At 38.8% G+C, this 11752-nt stretch overlaps 2 protein-coding genes across 2 annotated transcripts; both read left to right on the top strand.

Moving 5' to 3' along the window:
• Positions 1-4145: 4145 nt before the first annotated feature.
• On the top strand, positions 4146-5341 carry LOC113732819 (ethylene-response factor C3-like). Its single transcript, XM_027258807.2, has one exon. It carries the CDS (start codon positions 4270-4272, stop codon positions 5077-5079), a length of 810 nt encoding a protein of 269 aa, XP_027114608.1. The 5' UTR covers positions 4146-4269; the 3' UTR covers positions 5080-5341.
• Positions 5342-6445: 1104 nt separating this feature from the next.
• On the top strand, positions 6446-8031 carry LOC113743329 (uncharacterized). The gene is made up of 4 exons (XM_027271312.1): positions 6446-6517; positions 6693-7145; positions 7251-7312; positions 7532-8031. Exons 1-4 carry the CDS (start codon positions 6446-6448, stop codon positions 7821-7823), a joined length of 879 nt encoding a protein of 292 aa, XP_027127113.1. The 3' UTR covers positions 7824-8031.
• Positions 8032-11752: the final 3721 nt, after the last annotated feature.

Below are 11752 nucleotides of genomic sequence, written 5' to 3'. Positions count from 1 at the left end.
TAGAGAAGGCCCGTTTCGACGCACTTCGGCTCAGGCGCCTTCCATCTGACTCCTCTTCGGATGAGTCTTCAGGAGACCCATCCGACTTCCTCTTGGAGGATTCGGCCTTTTGTTTGCCTTGCCTCTTGAGGTATCTTCCCAACTCCTCGAAAATGTTGGGGTTTTCATTTACGAAATCGGCCATACGAGTTATGGCTTCTTCGTTCGGGGGCGGAGCCCTCGGGGGCTCCTGTCCTTCAGAAATATTCTCCGGTTGAACTGCATTGCTTTGCTCAGCCTCTATAGTGAGAGCTTTTCTGCTCTTAGAACGCGCAGGCTTCATTTTCTACTGTCTTTGCGTTCCCACAGACGGCGCCAATTGAAGAGGTAAATTCTGACCGGATGAAGAGAATTTACCGGACTGAGAATACCTCCTCCTGGAGACTGGTCACTGTGACGAAGTCACCTGCTCAGGCTATGGGGGGGCTGAATCCCCCGATATGACTCCGAAGCTTAAGTCAGTTCGGAAGTAAAGAGAGTTGGATAGTGAATGAGGAGAGTATTGTTTTACCTGAAATTCATCATCCCCCTTTTTAGTAGAAGGGTTGAGTATTTATAGGGGAAGGTTGCGTGGGAAGAACCTCCATCACAGGTCCCTAGAGATCTGATTCGGTCAGCGCATCCGGTGGATTAGACCGGTCCCTATGAAAAGACATGATGGGACGTTGGAAAGGTTCAGGCGACGCGTCAGGACAACCTTCTGTCGGGTGTCAGAGGCTCCAGGAGTCACATCCAACCTTTATGCTGTAGTCGGGTGTCCATAGGTCACCTCGGCTATGAGATTGACCGAGGTGACCAAAGGGCGGGGAGTGACTCGATGGACGGTGTTCGGAGCGGGAGACCCGGGGTGAGCCACCGGATTACCCCGGCCGAGACCACCATCCTCAGAACTCAATGATGTAAAACGGTTGGGTCCAACCAATTGTCAAGGTAAATTGATTATGCCTCTCTTCTCATCATATTTAGGAGGAATTACCCTGGAGTTCATTATTGATAAAGACGTGTAGGATTGGTTCGGTTTTTTTATGGCGGCAATCATGCAAACTGCTTTAAATAGAGAAACTTGAACTGGGATTGGTACGTTTTGCACACAATAATGGCTAATGAAGTTCGGGTTTTTTTTTTTTTTTTTGGGTTTTATGAATCGACACAATAATGACTAAAGAAATTCTGCTCAAAAACAATTTTGACTTTTGCCCAAAATTAAAATTGAGAGAAATATATTAGTAATTACGGGTACGATTTTGACTTTTGACCAAAATTAGAGATGAGAGTGATGGAAATGGAATTGAATGGTTAACACCGTAAAAGGAAAGGATTTATGAAAGGGTCGCGTGATATCAGACTGGTACGGGTTCATGCCCCGTAGCCACAAGCGTCCGCGTCTAATTTACCCACTAATTTTGCATTAAAAAAACTACTTTCAGGCTTCCACAAAACAGGGAAATAACTAGCAAAAGCGCAAAAAAAAAACAGAACATTTCAAAGCAATAGCCAAGTACGATGAATCTGGAAGAAGGCGATGCCAAATGCAGCCCTCTTGCCTGCAACCGGTCGCTGTTACTACGATTAACCAATATGCTATTTACGGTTTGCAGCCAACGTATTACAAATGGAATGATAAGATTGTTTGCTTGCAGAAGAGGATCGGAACCGAAGCTGGGAATTGATTGTAAGATTATAAGATACTACCATGTAGACAAAGCGGAATGTATCTTTAGTATTACGTTTCTAGAAACCACACTGCCACTCTTTTCATGGCAAATAACGAAGACACACTTTGCTTTCTTTGTCACCCTGAGTTTCACTTCACGACTCTGCTTTTTGCAAAAGACGGATTCGTGTCCCATGATGACTGTATAATTATGCGGATGTCTTTCATCAAAATCGCAAAAGGCGAGTACAATCTCAGACTCTTTTTTTTTTTTTTTTTTTTTAAATTGAAGGCTCGGCCATTAAATCCATGCGTCAATAAATAAAAAGACCAGCGGAAAATAGACAGGCGAGGAGGCCTGAATCTAGACTGTGATAAGGTTGGTACCTTGGAATTGTCGGGTCCTTCAACGGACAGAACAGAGGAGTGCACCATGGCTTCAATAATTTTTGTGTGTGTGTGTGTGTGTGTGTGTGTGTGTGTACAAAAAGGGTTTTAAAATATTATTCATGTGTAGAACGTTTTTAGCATCTTTGGCTAACTAGTAGTAGCGAGTTTTGTACCCTTTCGCCATATATTTCTTTGCATAAATTATCAACCCGAAGAAGGAAATGAGCTTTTATGGTTGGTACCTGCACCTAACTAAACACTTCCAGAAATAAATAAGTTATGTGTTTAGGGTGCAGATAGCTAGTGAGATGTTTTGTAGCAGTAATTATATAAAACCCAAAAAAAAAAAAAAAAAAAAAAACCAAAAGTGTTGAATTTTACCAATATGGGTCATCGGTTACTTTCTTCTTCCACTATTGCTAAGAAAGAGTTGATGTCAGAGAGAATAGCTGAATTGATCCATTCAAGCGGTAAGCATGGGAAAGAAAGTGGAATAAATATCAAATATATTTAATTTGCGTTCATGAACTTGTTCACCAGCGTTAATGAGTTTATGTCTCGTCGGGATTTCGTGTACTGCTGGCCCTCCCACTAGCCTAAAATTTTGTTTATGTTTGTATCGGAGTGTGCCATTCGTTTGTGGAATAGAAAAGCGTTTTTTCTTGCTATATCTATTATATGTTAAGCGTTATCTAAAAAAGAAGTGGTGCGAAGTATTTATTTTTTTCCCACAAGAAAGAAAGAAAGGTGATTAAACAGGCTTTGCAGAGCACCCCGGTAGGAAGTTTCTTGCATACATTCCATGGACTATTACTAATGCAAATATGTAGTAATCAGTCCACTCCACTAATGTAGTATTGTTAAACTATCCATTCAATTTTGCCGTCTTGATCATAATAAGGAATCAAATTGTCCCACTGGAAATTTATGCTACTTCACACTAAACTTTGACTGGATTAATTAGAATGGCACTTACCCATTAACTTGTTACTAGTACAACAGCCCCAGAACAATTATATATATTCTGGGGATGAAGCCTCTTAATGTCGCTCACGAGCTTGCACGATTCTATCGTTCAGTCTGTTGTTCAACCTAGGACTGCAAACGAATCTAACCGCTCGCGAGCGATTCGAATTCGAATTCGACTCGAACTCGATTAACATCGAATATGAGTTGAATTTGAGCTGATCAAATCAAATTCGAACTCGAATTTAAGTTCAAAAATACTAAACTCGTTAGCTCGCGAACCGATTCGATCTCGATTACATTATATATATATAATTTTTTATTTTAATAATAAAATTACATATATATTCATAATATTTTTATTATTAATTAAGAAAAATTATTTTTTGTCTTTTAAAACTCGAACTCAAATCTGACATTTTGAACTCGTCGAATTTGAGCGCGAGTTCGAGTGTTGTAAAATTACGTTGAAATTTAGACTCGAAATGTCAAGTTCAAATTTGATTTCGAATCTCATAAAATTATGTCAAGACTTTGCTTGATTAGATCGAAACTCGAGTCGATTCGACTTATCTGTGCCCCTAGTTTGACTTCGACCTATCAAAATAGAAAGGAATAAAAGCCTTTCATTCGGACTCGTATTTATGCAGCTGTTCCGGTAATTTTGGTGCCCCCGGCCCCAACCCAATGACGACTAGACTCCGCCGCCGTGCGTCATTTTGACTCACGTGGCCCGAAACCGAAAGGCATCCCCTTGCCCCTGAAATGAAATCCTAACTCTCCTAGTGTAAAGTGTGTAACCTCCACACACTCACACTCCATGCATCATGATTCATGACACGAGTGTTGTAAGACCTGGCAGTTTTTTGTCTTACGCGGGTGGGGTCAATGGTCAAATTCCCCGGGGGGGGGGGGGGTACACGAATGCATCTGATGCCACAACAACGTTGCCGGGACATCCCCTCTTTGCCCAAAATCCAGTAATCTATGACTATGACCCTTTTTTTTTTAATAATATATATTTAAAAAAAAAAAGAAAAAAGGAAAAAAATAAGATAGGATGTTCTCTGGTAGTACTTTTGGATTATCCATTTTTCAGGAGTCTATAAAGGGGGAGGTCGGCGTCCTAACTTCGTCGAACGCCCAAATTTGGCATCTCCACTGGTAGTTGCTGCTAATAAGCTATATAGAATTCAAAAGAATTCATTCGAAATTCAGAAATGGAGGCTAATAGGTCGTTATTCCAATTTCACGACACTATAATTTTAGATTGCCCCTTCGAATCATCATCTTCATTTGATTCACCCCAACCGCATTCTTTCACCCCATCATCATCATCATCATCGTTATCAACATCACCTTCGTCATCATCATGGGATGAGGTGCTTTTCCAGCACAATTGCGATTTTCTTCCCTTCAATTTCAATGACTCTCAAGACATGTTTCTTTTCGATGTCCTGGCCGAGGGAGCAGGAGCCTCTGCCAGAGATGCTTCTTTGAGACAATCCTCCTCGGAAACCAACTCCAACTCCAACTCCTCCGGCGGCGGCGTTAGGGAGGAAGAGGTGACTTCCAACGTCACAAAAGAAACAAACAAGGAAAAGAGTTACAGAGGAGTCCGCAGGCGGCCGTGGGGAAAATATGCAGCTGAAATCAGGGATTCCACGAGGAAGGGAATCCGGGTGTGGCTCGGAACGTTCGATAGCGCCGAAGCTGCTGCTTTGGCGTATGATCAAGCTGCATTTTGTATGAGGGGTCCCATGGCCGTGCTCAATTTTCCTGTGGATGTGGTGCAAGAGTCCCTTCGTGATATGAAATGCGGTTCTGAAGGAGGAGGAGGAGGGTGCTCTCCCGTGGTGGCACTGAAGCAGAGGCATTCAATCAAAAAGAAAAAATCCTCAATTAGGAATCACAAAATTGCAAGAGAGGCGGCAGCCAAGGTAGAGAATGTGGTTATATTGGAGGATTTGGGAGCTGAATATTTGGAAGAACTATTAAATTCATCATCAGAAATCCCTGCTGCCCTGTGACTCTCTCTCTCTCTCTCTGCTGTACCGCTCAAACAATAACAATTCCTTCTCCGTTTGTATATAAATTTGCTCCTTTCCTTTTTTTTTTTTTTCTTTGTTTGAAAAAAGAGAGAACCTTTTCTTTTCTTTTCTTTTCTTTTTTAGTCATTTCTGTTCCCTCTGAGGATGTGTGGTTTTTTTTTTTCTTTTCCTTTTGTTTTAAGAAAAAGGCGATCAGCGTAAAGTAATTACTACTACTAATTAATTACATCCATTTTGATTCTGTCTGCGGCTGTACAGTTGGACGCCAGGTGCTCGTGCGGCCCGGCCCGTATTCGACTTTTCAGGTCTAACGAGATTGAGATTGGGATTCGAGAATTTTGAGGATGGGTTCAAATTAATCCCACCAAATCTAACACTTTACTGTCTTTTTCTTTTCTTTATATTTTTTTTTGTTAACCTCTAATTTGTTACTACTTCTTAACAATGGACAAATTCTCCAGAAAAGAAATTGGTACTTTATTTGATATCACCAACTTTTTTTATGCTCACATCATATGCCCCCAAAGGACCGTTGCAGAGGTTTTGCGAGCAAAGTGATGGAAATTTCTGGCGGGTCTCAATAACCAACTAATCTCTTGTTTTAGACCCAACAATAAATTCACTAAGATTCTGATACATTTTTTCGTTTCTTGTGCCAAATTCGACAATTCCTAAAAGTCTCTGACGTTGTACACACCGTCTCACTTGTGGGACAATTATTATTATTATTATTTTTTTGCAGGTCCCACTCACTTTTCAAATTTCCTCCTCCTATAATTTTGTTTTAATTATTTTTCTTTTACCGTCGGAAGCTTTTTGGTTGGCCTTGAGTCAAGTATGATGATTTATCTATATAATATATGTATATATACAGTACACGATGGGCCCAATCGTTGACTCACGGCGGGATGCCTTTGTTGGTCCAAAGAAGACAAGGTGTTAGAGTTGAAGAACTGTTTTAGCGGCCTACTCTGAGGACCAAGCACACATGTGTCTCATAGAAAGTTGGGTTGGGCCTACCTTCAAGTATGCTGGGAGCGACAACGCCTCTGGGTTCTAAACACTAGCCATACTTCTATTTTAGGAGGCGAACAAATAAAGCACAATTCCATTCCAGTCCAGGTCTCCAGGATAAGAGATCATGTGTCACAAAATCAACACTAAACAGCAGTAACATGATATCTCAGCTAGTTGAGAGTCCAAAAATTCCATTAAAAAAAAAAAAAAAAAAGCTACAAAAACCCTTCTTGATGTTTGATTCAGTTGAACAAAGTCTGGTATTGTGCTGATGTTTATCGTATCATGGAACACGGTAACTGTTTTCCATTTGGGGTTCCAAATCCAAATGGCGAAAGACTCTAGAAAAGGCATCCAATCCGTAGGTGAACCCAATAAGGTTCACGGTGGGGATGACAAAGTGAAAATGTTCACTCAAACCATTAATTGTTCAAGAATGCGACGAATCTTTCCTAAGTTTTGAACCGCATATTCATCTAAATCATGGTTTATAATCATACTAGTATGATTTGTCTACTTTTTTTTTTGTTGTTGCAACAATAACATTTATATAATCTATTCTAACATAATCTAAGAAAAAAAGGGAAGATGTAATTTTTTTGGAGAAAGTCACAATTAAGTGCCAAGTGTTGGGCAAATTTCCGTATGTGGATGGGGATGCGTTGGATAGGAAGTTCCTCAGGATTCGTGTAATTTTGGACATTACAAAACCTTTGCTTTGTGGGTTTTGGGTTAGGCGTAGGGGGCTCAGTGATATTTGGGTTGAGTTCAAGTATGAAAAGTTGGGTATTTTCTGCTACAAATGTGGCCGGATTGGGAACCATTACAGAAGCTGCCAATTCCCCGCTAAAAAGGCTAAATTTGGACCCTGGTTACAGGCCGAGCCACCGAGTGATTCTCTGGCTGTCGCTTCCCTTTCCTCTTCCTCTTATGTCCCCGGAAGAGCAACCGTGGCGGCGGCGGCAAGGGACACAAATGCATGCACTACTTTGATCACAGTTCCTTCAAGTTCAGAACCAGAAGAAGACGTATGCCTCCTCTCAAACCGTTTTCTCCATTAAAATCGTCCTGCTAAATTAGAACTAATTAGTACTACTAATCATTTCCCAACCTTTCTTTCTTTCACTCAACAGATTCATCAAGAGGTGGAGTCTGAACACATGTACCAGGGCAGTTATGCAGATATTTTAGCAAGGTTAAAAAACCATAAACATATTGGCAGTATTTCTTTTGTTGTTCACTGCTATGTAAGCATGTTGTCACTAGATCCATGTGCCTTGTGGAGTCATAGAACCCGGAAAAAGGGAGTCAAAAGAAAAATTGCTGTCAGGAAAGATTTCTAACAAGGGTTTTCGCATTTTGCCGTTGGTCCCGTGTATACGGCTTTATGAACTGATTAATTTCTGTTTAACAGGAATCTCAAGCAAAAGTTGATTGTGAACAGTCTAGATTCGCTGGTCATGGTAGCAAATTGTGCTATGATCTCTTCCCGCCTGGCTGATGCAAGTGCAAACGACTGGAGGTTGCTTATGGTGATGGCGGCCTATGTCACATATCTGGTGCTGAAGCTGATTCGCATAACTCAGAGGTCGTGGCTGCTAAAAGCATTCAACCCCCGTCAGCCACCTAATCAAGAGCAGAATCTGATGGCCCTCATGGAAATCTTGATTTTGGTGGTGTTTTTTGCGATGCTGAAATCCTCATAAAATGCTACTGTGAACTCTCTGTTTACGAGCTTAGTAACGGTCTTACTGTCCCCTGTTCTTGACTTTACGTTTGGCTTCTGGTAAATGAGCTTTTTGCTAACTACGAGCACAAATGTATGTTGAGCTTCAACTTCTTTAGAAAAGGGCAGTCCTGTCAACTTTTTGTAGCTGCCTGCTATTAAGCAATCAAAGGAAGAAACTTGTGTTATCTTGTTGAGATTCCCCTTTTTTTTTTTTTTTTTCAACGCACACATGATTGGGTTGCATCCCAAACCCCTTTCTATTTATTTGTTTGGTCAGAGAACATGACCCCAATCCCTTTGTTCTTTTGGGTTGGTCAGGCTTCAGGGTTTGGTGGCGTGCCAAAATTTATGAGAAGTTGACCCGGCCCCAATGTTCTCTCTTCGAAAGAGTTGCACCGGAAAAAGCATTTCCTAAGCCCAGTCCTAATATTGCTAAAGTCTGACAAGCCGACCCAAAAGGACTGGTCATTAAGAAGCCCACAAGCCCAGTTGTACTAACTTTGGGTAATGTATGTACTCAGTTGGGAGTTTATTTCCGTATATGATGATCAACAATTGAACTTTCGACCTTCTAATTCTATAGTGCAAAAATTTATTTTTATATCAAATTTCAGTACATGATGGTTCATTTTTTTCCTTTAATAGTGCACCACAGTATGAGCGACAATCAAATAGTAGTATCACTGTGATATTTTGACTCTGTAAACAAGAGCAGAAGAAGAACCTCGTAGGCATGTTTGTTGGTATTAATTTTGGGTGCATGCATTAATTTGACAAAGAACATATCAACGCTTGCCCATAATTATATATTTCGGAGTTTTTCATTGAATAAAAAAAAGAAAAGAATTTCCAGCCTCTTATATCCAATCTAGGACCACATACTTACCCTTAATTTCTTTTCTTGTCCAAAAAAAAAAAAAAAAAAATAGTACACTAGCTTCTGTTCGCATTATGAGCAGTACACGTGGCACAATCGTCACAGCGTTTTATTTCGCTACATTCGGGACCCGAGATTAGATAAGAATGGCAGGAGTCGTGTCCGCAGAAAACCCATTTCCAAACAGAATTAGTCTGTGATACTGAATTTTAACAATAGATGTATCAAAACATTGGCAATGATGACAAAATCTAAGGCTTGTTTCTCAAAACATTCGCCTATGAGCTTTCGCCTTCGCCAGGCCTGAGTGCTTATACGCTGCTGCTGCTTCTATCCTTCCTTGGATGTCCGAGCTTAATTTAAAAGGAAAGATAGAAAAAAAAAAAAACATGTGTGTACGTATAAAGTATATAGACCTGCAAGTTTCAAAGCTTAGCTAGAACTTAGAAGTTGGAGTAGGTATCGCTGCTCTCATGCATCCGGGGCAAAAAAATCTGGCACAGATATAACTAGTACTTTCGAGGAACCACATGCTAAGTGCCTCCTTTCGGTGTTTGACAAAGCAAACTTGTACTGCTAGCTACCATGAAAAGGCAATCGCAGAAAGTGATGCTAGCTTCCTACCATGACTAGACTCAAAGTTTTTTCGATTCCATTTAACTTCCCACTCAGGAAAGGGACCCCTTTTTGAAAGTTCAGAGGAATCATTCTGCCGTAGATTTTGTAACGTAAGCATTGTTCATGTATGGTAATTGTAAGTGACTCTTCACTGTTAAGGTTATCGATTGATGGCTAGGAAAAACTTTGAAAGAAAGATCTAGGAAGCTCCACTTTAAACCATGGCCCTCGATGTTGGATGCTTGCCTGCGCCTCTATTTTTTGATTATATATCAGTGCACATGGACACGAGTATCGTAGTGGAAGATTGGAAAAGAAAAAGCTCTCTCATATTTTGCAACTGAGTGGCCGCCTCCTAGCCCATAAAACTATCATCCCAATTACGTCTAGAGGGATAAATGTTTCAATTCTGTTTGCATTTCCCTTCAAATTAATCTACTTTCTCAGATCATGTAAATTGATTTGCATTCGTGGCGGCAAATATATTATCACTATCAATGACAGGGAGATTCGGAATTGGATTTTCATAATTTCTTCACTTGTGCTTTGAATGCCCCTTGCGTTCTCCAAGGGATGAAACTGGCTATATATATTTTTTATTTGGAGTTTTTAATATGTTCTTCGGTCAACAAAAGTTACTTAGGCACTAACACTGGCTTGAAAAGGTTCTTAGGAACAATAAGACAGGTACATTAAGGTTTAAAGTAGGGCTAATTGCACTTTGCTCCCTTGAACCTGACCCTTTATAACACTTTGCCTCTTTGAACTTTAAATAATGTCAAATGTCAATGATGAAGTCAAATGTCAATGATGAATTTTTCATCCAAAAATTTAACAAAATGATATAGTAGTTCTAGAATAATGCTATACTTTTAATCAGAATATGAAATATTTTATTAGAAAAATATAAAAATTCATATGATTTTTAAAAAATTAAAAAATAAAAGATGGTATAATAGCAAAGAATTGAAAATTTTTATTGCGAAAAAAAAAGAATTAAAAAATTCATAAACCATCTGCACAAATTTTCATCGCTTATCTTTCTTCTTTTAATTTGTAAATGGATTAGTTTTAATAATATTCATTTACTTTGTAGCTTTTACAAGATTTTCATGAGTCAATAAGATGCTATTTGGTAATTTTATACCACATTCATACCTTGCTTTGCATTTTACACTTTAAAAAAAAACTAAAAATTCTCTAAATGTGGTTTTCAATATATTTTTATTTTTAATCATGTTTATATCTCATATAAAACATATTAAAAAGTGCTACAATAAAAAAAAAATATACACAGATAATTTTTATTTTAAATGCACTATTTAATATTATTATTTTTAGAACAAGAATTGCTACGATATTGAGATAAACACATTGAGTTACTTATACTTCTTTTTTGTGAATTATCTAATTCATTTTAGTGCTGAAACGTCAAAATGTATAGTGTAATTGTGTTTAAATACATTTGTTAACTATTAAAGAAATATATACATATATATATTATGTTACAATTATTGTGTGTATTTAAGAATCATTTAGGGATATTTTGATCATAAAAAATATAACTCCATCTTAATCTCATCAAAGAGTTGACCACAGGAGGTAAAGTGTATATGTTTGGAGTTTAGGGGGGCAAAGTGTTATAATGGTTTAAGTTCAGGGGGCAAAGTGTAGTTAACCCTTTAAAGTAAAGAGAATAATTGTCGTTGCCTGCGTCCGTCGATCGTCAAATTTATTGCGGCGACTTTTCCATATGATGCTTATATTTTCACTATTTTATTAGTAGTGGTGCAAGAAATTAATATCTAATTCATTGTAAATACCTGTTTGGGACAGCCATAATTATCCCGCGTTGATGCCACCATATTAACGCCTACAAATGTTTCTCATGTCAAACCAAGATTACGAAGCTCTATTCAGTTCTGAATTTACAGAAAAAAAAAAACCATCTTGTTCTGCAATTTGTTTAGTCCGCCTGTCCTCTTGATTGAGAGACAATTTTCACCCTAAATCCCCAGAATTTTCTTTACGTGCCCAAACACTCAGTTCAGAAACAGGTTGTCGAGATTTCTCTATACAAAACTTATGCTATCTCAGTCTGTATGTATCACTTAATTCATCCCTTTCCAAAATTTTTGAATTTAAATCATCTCAAAACAAAATAATAATAATTATTCTTATTATTCTTATCTGCCAACTCGGGACGCAAGTGCATAGGATTACGTAGCTGATCATATGTCCCACGTTATCATTATTTGGTTATAAAAGGTGCTTTGCTTGATCTAATAGTGGTTAATTGAAGGTTCGGAGCAAAATTCACCACTAATTAAATAAATGCTGGAGATAAAGTACTTTTGCCCTGCGTCTTAGTTCTTTCCCATTTCATCTCTTTCTTTCCTCAGCCCCCCAAG

The sequence above is a fragment of the Coffea arabica genome, chromosome 1c (assembly GCF_036785885.1).
Source record: "Coffea arabica cultivar ET-39 chromosome 1c, Coffea Arabica ET-39 HiFi, whole genome shotgun sequence".
Classification (NCBI taxonomy): domain Eukaryota; kingdom Viridiplantae; phylum Streptophyta; class Magnoliopsida; order Gentianales; family Rubiaceae; genus Coffea; species Coffea arabica.
The sequence above is the reverse complement of the archived record's forward strand: the minus strand, read 5'-3'. Positions and strand labels throughout refer to the sequence as shown.